The sequence below is a fragment of the Indicator indicator genome, chromosome 1 (genome assembly GCF_027791375.1).
Source record: "Indicator indicator isolate 239-I01 chromosome 1, UM_Iind_1.1, whole genome shotgun sequence".
In the NCBI taxonomy this organism is placed as follows: domain Eukaryota; kingdom Metazoa; phylum Chordata; class Aves; order Piciformes; family Indicatoridae; genus Indicator; species Indicator indicator.
The window spans coordinates 45,736,508-45,755,048 of record NC_072010.1 but is presented as its reverse complement, the minus strand read 5'-3'; the positions used below and the strand labels follow the sequence as shown (position 1 = coordinate 45,755,048).

Here is an 18,541-nt window from a genome sequence, read left to right as displayed (position 1 = left end):
ATAAAGTACTTAAAGGACACTTTCAGTTTTGAAAATAAACCTTACTAGGAAAAAAGTAGGCTAAATAAGTATTGCTGATGTTGACAAAACTTCCCTTGGAGTTGCAAGCGTACCAAGAGGATCTCTATCTATAGTTTTCCTAAAACCTAGACCTTGCCTCTAGGTACTGAAAGCAGTTTCAGCCATGGGAAATGTCCAACAGCATGCATCACCAATGTTTCATGGGAGTTGAAAGTTAGAAATGGAGGGGAAGCAACAGTGTTGTGGCTGCATTGCCTTTTCCTATGAAACCAGATGACTATTAAAAAGATCAACAATTGTTAACAAGTTTTGCAAAGATCTGATAATGCAAATTTACTTCAGGGTTGTCTGCATTATAATTGAAAAGTCTTGTTTGTATTTGGTGCTTTTTGGCTGTTGCAGCTGGAGAACGTTTTTTCCCAGTTTTAGCAGTTCCACTATTTTTGCCCAGGTAGACTTAATTTTTATGAAATGTCTAGATATGGAATAGACTCTCTGAGATTGTAGTTTGTCAGGTTCATGCATTAGCTGCAATGCATCCACAGTACTTAAGTCTGGAGCTTTTTGAACGTAGCAGTTTAAGCCAGCTCAGCTGGTTTGCCTCAAATAGATCACGAAATACTCAGTTGCTTCAGACAACGGAGTGGCAGGTTTAAAACTCCTGGGAGCAAGGAGGTAAAAGGTACAGATTTGCCAGCTAAAGGTGCCACTGCTTGTAAATTCCGCTGCTTGCTCCCATGATCTGTGGTCTATGTCAAACATGTCACGTGCCTGAACTGTCCTATGTGCACCTGCACAGCTGTTGCCATATTTGCTTAACCTTCAGAAAAAAGAGGAAAAAAAACAGATTGCTTGCCTTTTTTTTCTTGCAGGGAGCCAACAGAATGCGAGGGCGCCTGGGAAGCATGGACAGCTTTGAGCGCTGCAACAACCTTGCTTTTGACAAAGTATGTAAGGAGCTTAGTTAGAACTGGCACATTTTCATGCACGGATGTTAATGAAGCGTATATGTGGCACACTGCTTTGATTTGAAGGAAGTAGCAGAAAGCACGTCAATTTGCAAAACTTAAGTAAGAGTTTCCACTGGGAGGCAGAGTATGTAAGAAAGCTGACATATATGCTGACTTGAAGCTTCAGCTTTTATCTGTTGTTTGATTGCCAGTTCTTTTTTTCTACACTTCCCTTGCTTTTACTAAAGCAGGGAATTTCTGGGCGGCTTCTGCCTTGTTTCACCGAAGCAATTTTAAAAGGTCATATCTCAGCAAAAGGAAATGCTCTGAAGGTGAAGATTCCTTTCTGTAAGTAATAGTTGCTTTAGGGAAGTAAGATTATTTTTTTTTTTAACCCGAAACCTGCTGTTGGGGATGCTGTATGGGGGTGAGTGGGCGGAACTCTGTTCACTTTCTTTTTATTTCCTGTTTTTAATGTTTTACCTCTTGTGACGATTAGTTGCTGGTTTTCCCAGGAGGTGAAGATTCTGTTAGGGTTTTCCTGCTACAGTTACTCGTAAACTGGCTGTGGAATAACAGTCTCTCTTCCAGGATATCACTGTGACGGTACAGGAAGTATGCTCGTGATATGTCGAGGAAACTGGCTAACAGCAGTTTCCCTAGTCTTTTCAATTCCTATGTTTTCCTGAAAGAGCCAGAAGTCCGGTAGCTGGAATGCCGATCCCTGTGAGAGGATGCCTAGAGTAATTAGTATGTTGTTTGTGTCGTGTATGTGTATTTTTATTCCTCTCTCCTCTTTTTTTTTTAAGAAGGATGCTTGCTAGTTTGGATTAAGTTATCAAAGGATGTCTGGGTTTGGTGATAATTAGCATACAATAGGCCATGACCAAGAAGCGGGAGAGGCTGCGGTGCCCCGATGTGGCGCATGGCCGATAGGGTTAGATGAGAGCTCCTGCGGGGCGCAGAGCAGCAGGCCTCACTCCACCAGCACTTCCTTTCAGGACGCTTCGCCAGGTGATTCCCCACCAGCTACTCCTCCGGCATCCCCTGTGTCCTCAGCCTGGCAGCCGTTTCCCGAGGAAGACTCAGACTCCCCCCAGTTCAGGAGGCGTGCGCACACCTTCAGCCACCCCCCCTCCAGCGCCAGGCGGAGGATAACCTTCCAGAACGGGAGGTCCCAGAGTGTCCGGTCCCCGCTGCTGCGGCAGAACTCCGTTGAGGCGACAAGGTGAGTCATGCTGTGCCCCATGCCTGCTGTACCCTGCAGTTTCAGTACACGAGCCTCACCCATGTTCTTTCTTATGGAAGCTGTCTCTGCACTGCTCCAGAATTTATTTATTTAGTTAGTTATTTTCAGCCTGTCTTCTCTGCCTCTGAATTGTTTGGTGCTTTGCTGAAACTCTACTAATCCCTGAATTAGTCATTCAGAGGAAACATCAGTCCAGCAAATTGATCATCAGGTTGGATACTGGCATCAATCTGTTATTTGTCAGCTCTGAGCTGAGACTTTTTAGCAGTGGTGATAGTTAGGCACTTTGGAGGTCTTCACCACTCTTCAGTGCAGATAGGTAACCTGATGATTTTATGCCAGGATGAAAAAGGCACTGACAGCTTCAAGTATCTGTCACTGTGTTCGCTAAAGCTCCTGGAGAACATGTCCATAATTAAAACTGAACTATGAGGCATACGATTTCCCTTTCTCTGTAGTGTCTTTCCCCTTCCTCTTTGGAGACTCTCCAGCTATTAAGAAGTGGAACACTGATCCTTCAGGAGTTCCTTCACTCAGTCAGAAGAGGTCCTCACTATTCATTGTGGGCCTCTGGTCGTACTTTCTCTGCCTCCATCCTCACTACCTGAAGTCCATGACCAAGTAAGCTCCAAAACATTTACAAGAATCCACCCCACACAAGCAGAATTTTTTCTATTGGGGGAGCACTTTCTCCAAACTACTCATCTCTTTCAGTGCTGGGCTGCAATTATTCTTTTTGTGGACTCCTAAAAATGGCTTTAAATAATAATTTCTCACCTGTTTGATGCCTAGATTAAAATATCAGTGTGAATTATTCTGTTCAAGAGATTAAAAGGGAGTGAAGGGCAAGAAACTAGCCTTGGACTACCTCAGTTACATGTTTCTGAAGAGATAAACAATGTGGGTTTTACTAAGATAAACTTTAGTTTTGTTTTGTTTTGATTTGTTTTTTTTCCACTGACCATGCTGTATGTAGACAGGAAACCCTGACAGTTTGAACCGAAGCACTTGCTGACTTCACTTCTTTGTAATAACTATTAAGAAATTGCTGATTAAGTGGCTTCATCAGCAGATTTTCAGTCAAAACACTTTGTAACAACTTGGTGTTAGGCTCGGATTTTTCCTTTTGTCCTTTTCTATTGAGGATTAATAAAAAATACAAAGTAAAAGAAACTGAATTAATTTTTATGTCCTTAATGCTTGTTACTATTACCTGTGTTTTAGCTGTGTAGTAGGACTACCTTTCCTGATTTAAACACTTCACAAGAATTTAGCCAAGATATAAATACTCTGCTTTCTAATGTATTATAGCAGCACATGTTATTTGCAAAAGCAAGAGAATATTGAATGGGAGAAACAAGGTGGTTCATTTGAAGCAGCTTTCTAAGAATATTTTCTCAGTGTTTCAGAGATTCTTTTCATAAATTTGCTTTTAGAATAAGTAAGGCTAAATAAATAAGGTGGTCTGCAATTTTCTGCAATTTTACTGAAATGTATTTTAAAAGAAATCAACTATAACAGCAAAGTCACTGTCATTAGGGAAACTGCCCACTAGTGTGCGTGGTACATTTTGTCTTCTGGGAAACAAAGTAACTATAAGACAAGATGAAACACTTGGATGTTTTGTTGTAACCAAATCCATGCTGACCCATCTGCTATGTTCTCTTGTTGCCTGCACAGTCCTATTGCGGTTCGGCGCGCTCTCAATGAGAGTCAATCTGCATCATCTGGTCTCCCCTCCTCTGTCTCTGCCCCTTCTTTCCTGAAAAGCTTTTACCAGGGCTCAGGAAAGTTGCTCCAGCACTCAGAAAGTGACCTTTCAAAAAGGTGAGAGCATTGTCTCCTGCCTAGTTCTTCACTGCCACCAGCTTAACAACAGGATTCCCAATGCAATGCAGCATATGGGATCTCTTCCATGCTGCCGTGAGCTCCTGCATTTCTAACAGGATTCCTAAGTCCTTGATGCAAATGGGTGAACAGGGTTTTTGGCAGAAAAAAAAAAAAAGCCTGTTAAAATTAGAGCCTTGTCTGCTGGCATCTAGTAGCTATGAGCTATTTCTATTGCAGTGTTGCAAATCTGCTGCATTGGTTTATCACTTCAAATGCAATTGTTTGTGGGAGCATCACACCAATTTAATGCTTTCTGTGCTGAATGCAAACCAGCATGTGTTGCTGTGGTCATTGCATGTGAAAATAACAACAAAGTGAAGAGTGTGCAGTACTAATATGGGATGCTTGTGCATGAGGAAGGGCAAATGCCAAGTTAGCTGGATGATGGTAGCTGTGAGATGCTTAAAGAGAATCAGGACATAACTTCCAATTGGAGTGGAGAAGGGCTTTCTGCCATCAGTATGAAAGACTGAATATTGAACTGGAAGTCACACTTCTCTTCCAGCATAGACTCTCCTTCAGAAAGGTGCTTGAGGAAGCTGTGTGTGAGTAATTTTTCTGAAGTAGACCTGTAGTGAATAAAGTGGAGCTATAGTTTTGAACTCCATGATGCTGGCTTTTTTTTTCACCAGTTTCTTCTGTCAGTGACAGCTTTTTCCTTCATCAGCCTGTCCTTGTTCAGTGAACCTTACTTATGTTTCTGGTACTCTTCATCTCTGAGTGTGGCCCTCCCCTAACTGACAACGGGGGAGTTGTAGAAGGTGCTTTTGTGACAGTTGTGCACTGTAAAAATAATAATAGATTACATTTTTACCAAAATCAAGTGTTGATGAGATGTGCATTCGGGATGTGTTAGGACTCTTAATACATGGGGATTTCAGTTGTATAAGATAGGTGTGGAAGTTTTTAGGGTGATTAGAGAAATATTTTCATCTTGTGGAGTGCAGTTTCATTACACAAGGATTCATTTTCATCTCCATTCAAAAGCAGATTGAAGAGGAATTCACTTTAAGGTGCCACCACCTTTTTATTCAAGCACAAATGAAAGAGGAATAAGCAGTGTATGTTTTCATGTTTTTGAAATTTGAGAGAGGGGATTGACATGGTGTTCAGCATACAAGCAGGCTTTTGATACTGCTTGTTCTAAACTTTATGTCCAATAAAAGTTACTATGTAAGTAATGTCTAGATATTCTGTTCCCTACTACGCTGAAGGAATATTAGGCTAAGTAGCAGGTGAATTATTAAAGTTGAAATTAAAGAAACTGCTAAGTGCATACCAGAACTGTCAAAAAAACCCAACCAACCAACCAAACCTGTCTCTTAAAGACTACCTCTTATTTGGGTTCTGTTTCTGTGTTGACTTTGGTTAGCAGACTTGCTCCAAACTGAATAAATGCCCAGGTCAGTTCGTATAGGCATCTGGATTTCATTAAACCTAACTTTCTGGATCTGGGCAATCCAGTTATTGAGTGTCATTACAACTGTACTTCAATATCAGCTAATTCCAAGATGAAGTTCTTGAGATATTACTGGTTCTGGAGTTGATTATGTGTGCTAGTGAAGATACTATGTTTCATTATAACAGAGTTTAAACTGTAAGATGTGGAAATCTTAAAACGAGGAATAATTCCAAAAAGCCTGTCCTATTTCTAATACAGGTTTCTGTTACTGTTTCAACTTGAATTGGTGTGAAAACTCTTGTGAAATTGGGGTCTTATTAGGTATAGATCTTGCTGGGAGCAACTGAGCCTGAACCGTCACAGTAATGAAATTGCAGTAGCAAGGGTGAAATGTTGACGTGTAGTTGGGTTCATGAAATTAATACAACAAATACAGTCAGAAAGAAGTAATGAATGAATAATACTGATGTGGTAAGAGTGATTGGGGTCATCCAACTGTCGCTTGAACTGGCTAATGGTGAATGAAAAATATTGAGTGACTGATGGTGGCTCTATCTTTTTAAACTTTCCCTGATTTAACTTGTAAATGTGTCTTGTGCTGTCAGGTTTGGGAATGAGAGGAAGTTCAAAATTTTTATGGTGTACTTTTTCTTGTGGGTTGGTTTATTGTTTGTTTGGCTTGTTTGTTTTCCTTTGACTATTTTTCACAAAGAGAACCATCTTCTATCCCAGTAGGCTCAATGTCAGGTTTATTTAGCACTCTCATGTGAGTGTAGGTTAGGCTGGAATTGGTCTGCATAATCTTGACTTTTCACAAGAGTGTTGTGCAGCACTTAATATTGAAGCAAAGCACATAAAAGAATTAAAAACAAAACAAAAAAACACAAATAAAACCAAATAAAAAGTCCTTCCAACACAGAGGAATTTGAGAGCATGATCTGTTTCTAAACTTTCATTTCTCTAATTTCTGTAATGTCTGGCTTTTATTCAACAGCTACTCCTTAAAGCTAGGCTATTGGAGAATCTGAGTTTTTAATAGAAAAATAAAAGCAGCACTTTTAACAATGGGGCAACCTTCAACATAGGTTTGACTAGCTCACAACATCTCTGTTAATTGCATTGCTACACAAATATAATTTAAGCTGATTTGTTGCCACTTGAATTTGAACAGATTGCTTTTTAAAAAGAGCTTAAATTTTTATGAAGAAAGTAAAATACTTGTGATTGTTCCTTAAAGGAAATAGCAGAAAGTAATTATTCAGCATAAAAATATGAGACATGAGTGAAAGCCAATAGAAAGGTGTAAACTGATCAGAAATAGTTTTTCTTCCTCCCAGAGGAGAAGAATACTTCATGTATTAGGATTACATATACACTTCTGCCAGTTTATGTCCTGGGAGTCGAAATATTAGCTGACTTTCTGTACTTGATCTGGGGGATTTTGTACCATCTCAGCCTCCAAATTGCAAAGAGGTCAAGTTGATTCAATTGCTACTTAGAGCAATCAAGAGAAGAAATTGAAATCAAAGTGAACTGTGGAAAAATTCAAACCTTGGCATGAGCAGCAAGAGTATTTATTCTCAGGTCAGTTGGCTTGCATGGACTCGAGCGAAATAATTCAGGTAAATGTTGTGTAAAGAGTTCACAAGAAATGGGGGGTGGCTTTGGGGATTTGAATATCAGTCTTTGGAAACATTTTCAAGAACAGTTTGGCAAGGATTTAAGTAATTGAAACCAAGTAATAATCTTTTTATTCACTTTCTTTCCTTTTTTCTTTGTTTATTTTTTTCTCCAAAGCTAGCTGCTTTGTCTTCATACTATACACTATAGTGTTTGTGAATAGTGTGAACAGAAACAGTTCACTGTTTGTGAACAGAATAGTGAATGGGATGATGTTTTGGTGAGTTATCTGAGATACAAAGTTTCAATGAACAATATTCTGTACTCTTGAGTACTTGGATTATTGCTTCTAAAGGATTAAGGATGAAAGTACAGGCTGAAATATTTGAAGCATTATATTGAATTTAATAGGTTTTCACTTTTTAATGCATACAAGCTGATGAATGCCTTCTGGTTTCTGTGTTGGGAAAGGACCATAGGCTGAGTAGCCATTATTCTTCAAACTGAGCTGTGAGGCTTAAATATTACGCTGTTATAATTTTCCAAGCTGTGTGGCAGGTAAATTAAGTTCTGAAAACAGGAAGTAAAACAAACGAAAAAACTTTAATTCGTGGAATTCCTCTATTGGATTATTTGGCTTTGCCCTTTCATATGTCTGTTTTACCAAGTTGAAATATTCTGATGTGGAAGCTGTACCATAATCTAGTCGTTATTTTCTGAAATAAAGCAAAGGAAAAAAAAGTAATCCATTCTTGCAGTCATGTCCTGCTTTGCAAATCTTAAATGTGTAGTTTGTTATGATTTTATATATGGCCATCTCTTAATTTTCAGTGTAATGATGCATTTAATTTTTTTGCTCAGTTGTTAGTAGGTTGCAGCAGGACAGGAACTTGTAGAAAGCAGTTGCGTTTTTTTCTTCTTGATGGCTATGTCATTGTATAACCAAAGAAATATTCATCTTCTGCTTTGCCCCAGTGTCTAGGTTCTACAATCCATAGTTTAGTTCCAGATTTCATGAGTTTGAGGTAGCAAATTTTTCTTAAAGTGGAAAACATAGTTAAAAATTGAAATTAATAATTGGACTATTTCTGGTAGTTGACTTGGCAGCTTGTTTCCCATGTAGATGTGTAAGCGTGTGTGTTGTCAGAACAGAGTCTTTTCTTAAGAATTCTTAAGAGTTTTTCTCATGAGTATTTTAGGTTCATTATCAGTGCCCTGACAGGAAAGTCATGAAAGTCTCTTATTTCCCAAGGTTGGGAGGTTTTGAAAACTCTGCTGTGCTTTCAAGTAGTAAACTCCATTTAAGTTACTGTTGTTGTTTGGAGTTGCATTTTCTCATGGTCTCTCTGCTCACGTTAATAAACCTCTTAATTTTGCAGGGAGTTGATAACTAATGATCAATACACTTTTTTTCTGTAGCCCCACCCTGTTTGGAGGAACTTTATGAGGTGTTGGTAACCTGTCTGAGCAAAGCACCTAACTGCCTGGGTGTTAAAATCCATAGCTACCTTAAAACCTGAAGGAATCTTTCAAATATGGCCAAGAGTAAAGCATGGCAGTTAAATTTAGGTACAAGAGATGATAAAGTCTGTGGGCTAAGTATTGCACAACTCCTGTTCGAAGGTGGGGAATGTGTAACAGTTAACTCATCTGTTTTTTGCACCAACTTTCTGAATCATTTCATCACAGGACAGGAGACACTACCATTTTACTCTGACTGCTTCCTGCTTTTTTCACTCTATTAGGGTATTGTTTCACACCTTCAGTTCTGGTGTTAAGCTAGGTTTTGGCTGTCTGTCTTGACATGAGGAAATTTTCTTTTCTTTCTTTCCTAGATCTTAATGTTTTCACAAGTGCCCTTACCTTTCATTGAATATGGCAAGGTGTGCACCTTCATCCATCCTCTGCAAATCTAATCTGTTCCACTGTAAACTCTGTGACTCAAATACATAAGCAGCCTTGTTTCATACCCTACTGTAAGTTGAACATTATTCCTAGGACTGTCTGCATGTTTGGCTAGCTAAATATAGGTGTTTACACATTCCAGTAGAAAGGAAGTTTTCATTCCCTTGTTATGTAGCTTCTGTTTAGTAAGCCCTGGAATTAATCCTTTTTACATGTTCTGCCATGTGGTATGTAAGACCTGAAATAGTGAGAAGTAGTTTCGTTTCAGTTTTTTATAGGAACACAGGTTATATAATGATTAATATATTCAAACTCAATATCTTTTTTTTGAAGAGTTGTTGAATTTAAATACCTTTGGAAAAGAGCACCTCTAAATTTCAGATTAGTTTTGTAGTCCATATTTAGGTAGCACAAGCAGTGATCCCCATCACCAAAGACCTGGGACAGATAGCCCAAAAAGATTGTCACAGAGTTTTCTGTTGGTGTTTCAGACAGTGCCAGGTGTGGGTATCCTGAGACCACCTCCTGATAGTATGATGCATAGGGAACTGAGGCACTCTAGAGGTTAAATTAGGAGTAGAGAATAATTTAGACTGGTAACACTCAGGGCTCCCAACCTATGGCACTATTCTTAGATGAGAGTGGGGTAGTGCCTAATACTGGGTAAGTGAACTTGAAGACGTGATTCTTTCTCTGTCAGGATATGGTAGTAGGGGCTGATGTCTGTGTATGGTAGTGAATCAAATTGTACTCACTGTGGCTTACAGATGCCACAGAGTTGTTGAAGATCATTAGCTTAGGGACAGTTTTGGTCACCAAAAAGGCCGGTTCTAGCTTGGTGGGTTATCGTTCAGCACAAATCATTTGATAGGAAAAATGCTGATTGAGATGGTGTAGCTGATAGATTGGTGTAGCTAAAACATGTAGCCTCCATGAAGATCTCTCTTGCAGATCTCTCCTTTTATGCAAGCCAAATGTGGGGAGATGGCCTGCAGCTGGCAAAATGTTATCATCTGCAACTGACTTAACCCCAGAAAACATTGTGAACACTTAACATGCTGGGCTTGCCTTTCATCTCACTCTTTTTGAGGACTTGGGCTGAAGCATGGAAATTACTCACAGGATGCTGTGCTGATATAACATTTTTCCATGTGATGAAGCTGTAGATGCAGCTCTTTGTGTTTGATGCTGTCTTCCCAAGAAGCCTGTAGTTGTGTGTCACACTCTTGACATGGCATGGTGGAAGGGTTTGTGGCAGCCAATCAATGTACCCATTACTATTGCACCTATGTTACTACCATGAGTGCGAAGTGCAGAAATATTTCACTCAAGTACTTATAAATGTACTTTCCTCTGGCAGTGGTCAGTAGGGAGGTAAGTTCAGTGTCCTCTTAAAATGACCTCCCAGTAAAGCTTCCCTCTATCTTCTCCTTGCCTCTTCTAGCAACATAAGGTACTGTTAAAATTACTGTGTAAATGTATTTGTACTTGGCAACTGAGGGAGGAGGTAAGCTCCTTTCCAGTCTTTGTGGTAGGAGTTTGCGAAGGCTCAGCTGAAGATGCCAATGAAACATGAGAACATTTGTCCCCATTTGTGCAAGTGAAGTATCCACTTGCTGAAGCACAGGAAAGAGGCTGCATGAGAAGGCCAGAATGTTGCCTCCAACATTCACCTGTGAGCTCACTGTTCCATTTAAGATGGCACTAAGTGGAGCATTATGCTCTGCTAAAGCAACATCTGTGCTTTTAAGGGTATTGCATCATTATCAGCCCTTTAAGACTAATGTATGGCAACCCAAAATCTATGACTCTCTGGTTTAGAGGTGAAATGTTACTATATTTTTCTTTTAGCTCCTCAAGAGAGTTTAGCTTTTATTCTGAGCTTCCATCTGAGCACTGTGTGAATGCTGTGAATTCTTCCTGGTGGCATATGGTGCAGACTTCACAGTGCTTTGGTACAAGGAAACAATTGGGCACCTCTGTATTCAAGGAGAAGCTCACACAGCATGCTTTGCCTTCTGAAACTTCCCAGCAAATGCTCCTGCAGGTTTGGTCGTATGTTAGACAGATTTAATAAAGATTTTTTTTTATTATTTTATTTCCCCTCCAAAGATAACTAACTTTGATCACTCCATGTGCTTTTTCTTTCCTTCAGTGATGGGGAGGGAAAGAAAAGAACATCAACCATCTGCAGCAGTGAATCTCTAAATGCTGTGGGGGCCACGCTCACACCTCGCCGCATATCCTGGCGGCGGAGAATATTCCTGCAGGTAGCTTCACCTATGAATAAATCTCCTGCCAAGATGCAGCATCCAGGTCTGTCTGTGCTTCTAAAGAAAATAAACAAGCAGATTTTACTGAAGAGTTATTGCTATAGTGAACTACAAATATGCAATATGTGAAAATGCGAAAGGGAGAAGGGGATCATCAGCTGGACACAATATTCTTGCTAGAACCTCACTAGAAAGAGTTGTGCTTAGATGGCTTTAGGTCTTTGCTTTGAACAGAGGATTCTGTCATCAAAATCAAATGAACTGCAATCTGCCATGGCTGCACTGGTAGCAAGGAGATGAAGAAGTGCCTTTTGCTGACAAAGATAACCTCTTTAATGGTTAGCAAATTTTTACCCTAGCCTGTTTCCATAATAGCAGTGTTTGCAGAAAATGGTACTGCGCATAGCACCTGGTTGTATGTGTCAATATTTCTTATAGTTTTAGGTCATTTAAGGTAGAAACCTCTGAAATAGCTGAAATCCTGATATGTTGATAAAATCCTGTGGGCAGAATTCACAAGTGTAGGTAAATTACAAACTCTGCATTTAGTTTCCATAAAATGCTGTATCACTGTCTGTAATGCAGCTTAGCAGATGGGAAAAGTTGCTTTTAGTACAGAGCCTTTGGTAAATCACAGCAGTGAATAAGTTCAGCTGTAAAGGAGACCTTATGCATACATTCCTCTTTGTAACTATATTAGAAGATAGCAGGGGAAAGGGTTGAAATACTGGGTAACCCTTTATTTAGCTTTGTTTCATTTAAATATGACTTGATTTCATTTAAATGAAAACAATTCTCTACTGTTGAACTGCATTTTCTGTGTGTTTGGAGTCAGCACCTCACTGCTGAATGTGGAAGACATTTTTGGTTTTGCTATGACTTAAATTTTGTGATGCATCAAACAATTTAAGTTTCCTGTAATAGCTTTCTGATTCTTTGCAGATGATCATGATGGAAGTGAATTATTACCATTATCCCCTCTTGCTCCACCCCTGGAGGAGGACCCTCTTGCTCTAGTACTGCAAAATGAAGATGGTCCAGATAAAACTGGAGAGAGGAAAAACTCAGAAGAACTACAAAGTCTGTGGAGAAAAGCCATCCATCAACAAATTCTTTTGCTTCGAATGGAGAAAGAAAACCAGAAGCTGGAAGGTTAGCTATGTAGCAAATACCCTTAAAAACTTGTTACAAATTTTGCTGCCTGAAGCTGAAAACTCAACTGGCGTTGGGCACCTCAACAAGGCATATTGTTCTCTAAAATTTTGTTAACAGTGCTTGAAAAGAATGAATTTGCCCAGTCCCATCTCACAATCTACCAGATTCTCTGTCTACTTGCCAGCTTTTAATGCATCACCTTAGTTAAAGAAGAAGGTGGTAACTTTTCGTTTTTTAGAGGATGTTAAGCAAAGGTTGCTGCAGTCTATGTTCCAGCTGACTAAGTCTAAGAATTCTAATATAGAGAGAGGAGAACAAATGCTGTGTGAACACTTAGGTATGATAAATCTTACCCTTTATATCTCGTTTCAGTTGCAGCACATGACATTTCTGTCCAGTCTTTCTGTTCTTCATTAACCACATCACAGTGGTCATTTATAAATATTTGAATCCAAATGTGATTTTTGAGCAACTGGCTCTTTGAGGTATGTCAGAAAGTTCTTTTATCAGAAGATGAGCACTGTACACTGAGAATTCTGTGCTGTTGCTGGGGGATCTGAAGTTGACCCATCTGAGTTGTTAGCTGCCTGAGTTTCTGGCTAGGATATTTTATTATGACTAGTCAGGACTCAGACAAATAAAAGATAGGGTGCAGTGTCTATCCTAAGCATATAGAAGTTCTTCATTAAAATAGTGCAAGTTAAAAATCTTAAATGTCCTCTGCAATTACTGCCTTCATCTTCTACTGTATGATGTATAACCTCATTATGTGGTAGTCTGAGTCTTAAAACATAATGATCTTGTTAAGGTCAGTTATCTTTTTTTCCTTCTTTAGTGGTGCTTATTGAGAAGGCAGAGGATAGAAAAACAGCAGGACAAAAATCTCTCCATGTACCTAGAAGCATACATCCTTGAATGTATTTCCTAAGCATGTAGCATGTTTCTCTGTGTATTCTCTCTGTTGACACACACTTCTAAGGAAACTCCTAGATTAATAGGGAACATCTACAAAGACTGTTTTAACTTCAGCCAAAATCTTAATTTATTGTTTTAGCAAACAGTCTACTGATGTGGGGTGGGGAAGCTGGACATCTACTGTAGTGACTAATTTCATGTTACTCTCTCTGGCAGTATGAGCTGCTGAGAGACAACCTTTTTCCTCTACCTGCCCTTTGTGGCTGGAGATACTGAAAACTGTTAAGTTAGTTCAGGTCATTAAGACTCAGTTATAAGTTATTTCCATTCTGTAATGGATATGTAGAAAGTAAGTTCTGCCTGCAGAATCATTTATAGTGAAAACAGGAATGTCAGCAGTGGAGACTCCAAACTGGCACTTATCTGCCAACCCATGTCTTGGGTTTTGTGTCAAGAAGCACATCTCCATTCTTCTATGCAGATTCATAAGTACTGCTAGTGAAACTCTTGCTCTGGATAGGTAAAAGTCATCATCTTGATTTCAAAAGGTGAAAAGTAAACTTTCTTAGTGGTGGGCTACTGTAGCATAGGCCATTTTATGGACAGGACATAAGAAGAACTGGTAGATTCCAAACAAGTGCTGATTCCGTCAGTGACTGACATCCTAGCCTAGAATTAAATGTGAAATGTGGTAACAGAAATGCAGCCGTTTTTCCACCTGAAGACAGGTTCTTAGCTGTGAATTTATTCATCTGTGTGTGATTGGTTTAAGACTTGAATTGCTGTGGACTCTAGAGGTCCCTTCCAACCCCTACCATTTTGTGATTCTGTCAGTTGTTTTTAGTGGTGTTTCTGTTAATGTTTTGTTGATTTTTATGCACAAAGTATTAATAGAAGCTCTTTTCCTATTCCTTTTGCTGTCGAGGAGACTTGAATTCTGTTAATTCTTTGTTTTACAGAAGGTAAGTTCTGTGAATTGCACAAATCTGTTTTTTTTTTTCCTGAGAAGCTACATGCTACTTTTTTTTCCAGCAGATGACCTAGAAATACAAGAACTACAAAAAGCTGCAGGCCGTCTAGCAATGATTAGGAAAAATGTTAACAAGGATAGTTACAAGGGTGACAGAAGGTAGGGCAAGTACGATCAACAGGAAAGCTTGTTGACTTTCACAAGAGCTAACTGCAGAGCCAAAGTACCATTAGTGAATGATAACCTCTGCATTTAATCCTGGAGTTTGTTGTCACACTGACATATTTTATCATTGTCTTGAATCTGTGGCATACTGCTTATGAGAGTGAGCATCCTCAGCTGAAATCAAACAGCAATTGGGTAGAATTTAAGATTACCCTGGTTGGACTGCAGATTCTTATGGTGAGATCACATTTCCATTTTTATGGAAGTGTACTGCAGCTTGCAGAACAGTTGTTTCTACAGAACACCTTGTAGTCTGGAACAGATACAGCCTCAGAGGTGTAACATACAGCTTTGGAAATGATTTGTCACTTGCATTTTTGGATTGGGCTAGGCAGTGGATTCATCCATTTACTGGCTGTATCCAAAGTGAGATGATTAGGTGAAGGAAGAGATTATCTTTTCTTGCAGGTTATGTAAAAACATGAGTGAGAGCTTACTTTCACATAGAGATGGTGGTGGGGCAGGGGTTACATCTGTAAGAGGAAGGAGGCTTCTGCAAGGAGCAAGTAATGTATGCAGATCGAGACAAATTTGAGATAAATTCCATTGCAGTTTTAGAGGTAATGTTGTGAAATGTACACTTCAGTCCAATTATAATTAAACCTATCTCTTTAAATTAAGACACATTCAGGTTTTGATTTCATTTTTTCACATGAGGTATATGAGGAATTGGAGTATTTCTCTGCATGCATATTATGTATCATAAAATAACCACAGTTTCTCAGTAATGGAAATGAAAGCTGCTCTTTCATGAAATTCCAGAATAACAATAGTTTTATTTCAGAAACAGTGACTCCCCTGGAATAAATACTTTGTGCTCTGTAGTCCTGTGCAGCAAACCTTTCAAGTTTACAGCAACATGAGTTCTTTGGTTGAGCAGAGATGTGCCTTTCTGGATGTGGTTCATGTCGAGTCATTCTGTTTACTGCTAGTCGGCATGATGATGCCAGGCAGCAGTGCCAAGAGCTCCTATCACTCTCTTAGGGGATATGTAAAAACTGGAACCAGTGTGACCAACTTCAGTTCAGAAGACTTGCCTAGCTTGCTTGTCTAAATCTCTAATCTAAACATGCATGGTCGGGACTTTCCATGCTAAAACAATTGTAATGTGCAATATAAACAAGAGGAAAAATCATCAAAGGTGTTTCTGCAGTTGGAAAAAAAAGCAGATGTGGTGAAGTTGATTGTGTTAAGTGGGTTTTTCTTCTTGCCCCAAGCTTCAAGAAATACTTCCATGTACTTCATGAATTAGTAATGTTCATGGCCTAGTTACAGAAGTTAAATTGTTACCTGCAGCATTTTATGACAAAAGACTGGCCCCATCTCAGCTCTTAACTGATACATTGTGGAAGGTGTATTTATCCCTTGTCAGATTATCAGGTAGATATATCTAACTTGGATGGGTTTTGCATGTTTGAGGTCTCATGTGATTTTCTAATATTTTTTCTGTTTTTCTGTGTGCTCTTCCTTTGCATTCTGTGCTCTAGCAAGCAGAGATGAACTCCAGTCAAGAAAAGTGAAACTGGACTATGATGAAGTTGGTACATGTCAGAAAGATGTCATAAATGTTTGGGAAAAGAAGTTAATAAACTGCAGAGCCAAAATCCGATGTGACATGGAAGATATTCACTCCACTTTGAAAGAAGGTAGGATGGCTTTTAACTATGAAGTATAAAAACCTGAGTTTATTTTTTTTTATTTATTCCCTTTTGATACCAAAGAAAACCTGCCAGCAGTACACTTTTTCCAGCAGTGCAAAATCACAAAATAATTGCCTTCTTTTTGTAAATGCACCTTCCTCCTGCTGCCAAGTAGAAAATAGGTTCTGCTGTGTCTGCAGCTTTGAGTGTCAGCAATGCAGAACTATGTATAGTCATACTCATGAAAGTAGTGCCTTGTGTTCATGTATTATAATACCAAAGATTGATGTTAGAGCTTCTGAAGCTAACACTGTGACCTTCTGGTTTTTGGTCTGTAGTTCTTATCCAACTGACTTGTAAGTTTCAAGCCTGTGGACATGAGCAGCCCTTTCAGAAGGATAGAAAGAGGTGGACTTCCCACTCTTTTACACCCGTGAATGAAGTTCAACCTTTATAAATAGGCTGGAATGGAATGTATTCTTTGTGTAGTTGTGCATATTTTGCTGCTGAGGGCTAACAGCTCAGAAGTGGCAAAACAAGTGATGTCTGTACCTCACCTGCCCAATGTACTGCTCAGTGGAATCACCTTAAGCTTGTAGATAATGTTTACTTAGTGGGACTGAGGAGCAGCTGCTTGATGAATACTCTACAGAGTGGCCAAATTACGAAGCTGACTGTTTGTAAGGGATCCTGCCGAGTGGCTCAAAGATTATGACAGGGGAAGATTATGATAAAGCAAATTCTTGTGTTATAGGACTAAAAATATGCCCCTTGTCTGTGTTTTTGTTTGTTTGTTTGTTTTCCACTGACATGCAGGTGTACCAAAGAGTCGTCGGGGAGAAATTTGGCAGTTTTTGGCTGTGCAACACCGAGTCAGACACAGACTGCCAAACAAGCAACAGCCTCCTGACATCTCTTACAAAGAACTTCTGAAACAACTGACAGCTCAACAGCATGCCATCCTTGTAGATCTAGGTATGTCTGTTTGTAGTTGGCAGTTTTTTTCTGTTTTGCTTGATGGGTCTTTGAGTGGAAATGCACTAGTCTTAATGGAAGCTGTTGCTGGAGATGCTGTATCAACAGAACTTTTCTGTGTCATCATGACATAGTGTGTATATGCCACTCAGTGTCTACTAAGCAGATTATTTTTTAGGTTATGCTGTTTGTATTTATGCTTTTCTACATCAGTCTGAAAAGAGAAATCAAGCAGTTGCTTCTGTAGGTTCTATGCAGACAAGAATATTGAATAAGCTCAGTGGATACAGTCCAAAATCAGTGATAAGATAAATACAGATTCATTTAACAAAAGTCGACCTGTGTATGGAAGCAAGGAGAAATGGTGTATGGGAAGAGAGAAGTGCTGATTGACAGATGGATCTGGGGTTTTTTGGAGAAGACCTGAATATGAACTACTCTTCTTTCTTTGCATCAGGACGGACATTCCCTACACATCCTTACTTTTCTGCTCACCTTGGAGCAGGACAGCTATCACTCTTTAATCTCCTGAAAGCATATTCTTTGCTGGACAAAGAAGTGGGTTATTGTCAAGGTATAAGCTTTGTAGCTGGAGTGCTGCTTCTACATATGAGTGAAGAACAGGCCTTTGAAATGCTGAAATTCCTCATGTATGACCTTGGCTTCCGGAAACAGTACAGGCCAGATATGATGTCACTACAGGTAAGTCGGTCCTTTTCCTAAAGCAAACCAGGGTTTTAAATGAGTTTTGAGCTCTCAGAGGTTGCTTGTATTCTCCAGGGCCTTAGGAAGCTTCTAATGCTCTTTTGGAAGTTGTGCATGTAAATGTTACTGTTGAACGCCTCTCCGCCTCTCAGTTTGCAAACAAAAGTTCACAACGTCCAAACACATTCTATCATCTTTTGTTTAGAAGCTCTGCTTTCTTTGCTGTTTTTCTCTTCCTGCTCCTTCCCTAATTTCTCTCTCTGCGATGTGCTTGCTTCTGTATACATGACGTTTAAAAATAAATTAGACGTTTTCTTCAGTCCATAAACTCGCTCTTGGATGTAGATTTTCCTCTTGTGATTGCCAAGGTAGATCACTAGTGTCGCCCAGTGGCCAGTCGAGGTACTCCACAGGCATTTGTACATGGTGCTGCTCTCTTCCATCATCATTTGCACCTCTATTCTCATTGCCCTGTCCCACACCACCCTCAACACAAAAAGGAAAGAGATGAATTTCAAATCATTCAGTTTGCCTATGAAACGATACATGCTCTCCAATATTAGTCTTTTAACAGCTAAGGATTAAGGCTGCTTAGGAAGGAGACACACGTTTTAGGTCTGTATCAACTGCAGGGTTTAATGTTTGA

At 39.4% G+C, this 18,541-nt stretch overlaps 1 protein-coding gene across 1 annotated transcript in view; it reads left to right on the top strand.

The window, feature by feature from the left end:
- The window catches only part of TBC1D4 (TBC1 domain family member 4), a 105,493-nt gene that overhangs the window by 76,959 nt on the left and 9,993 nt on the right, over positions 1-18,541 (top strand). The window contains exons 9-17 of the mRNA XM_054400202.1: positions 894-968; positions 1,973-2,199; positions 3,901-4,047; positions 11,193-11,353; positions 12,253-12,462; positions 12,679-12,681; positions 16,063-16,221; positions 17,032-17,190; positions 17,648-17,892. Of these exons, the coding sequence (XP_054256177.1) occupies positions 894-968; positions 1,973-2,199; positions 3,901-4,047; positions 11,193-11,353; positions 12,253-12,462; positions 12,679-12,681; positions 16,063-16,221; positions 17,032-17,190; positions 17,648-17,892 (1,386 nt within the window). The remainder of the gene's footprint in view (positions 1-893; positions 969-1,972; positions 2,200-3,900; positions 4,048-11,192; positions 11,354-12,252; positions 12,463-12,678; positions 12,682-16,062; positions 16,222-17,031; positions 17,191-17,647; positions 17,893-18,541) is intronic.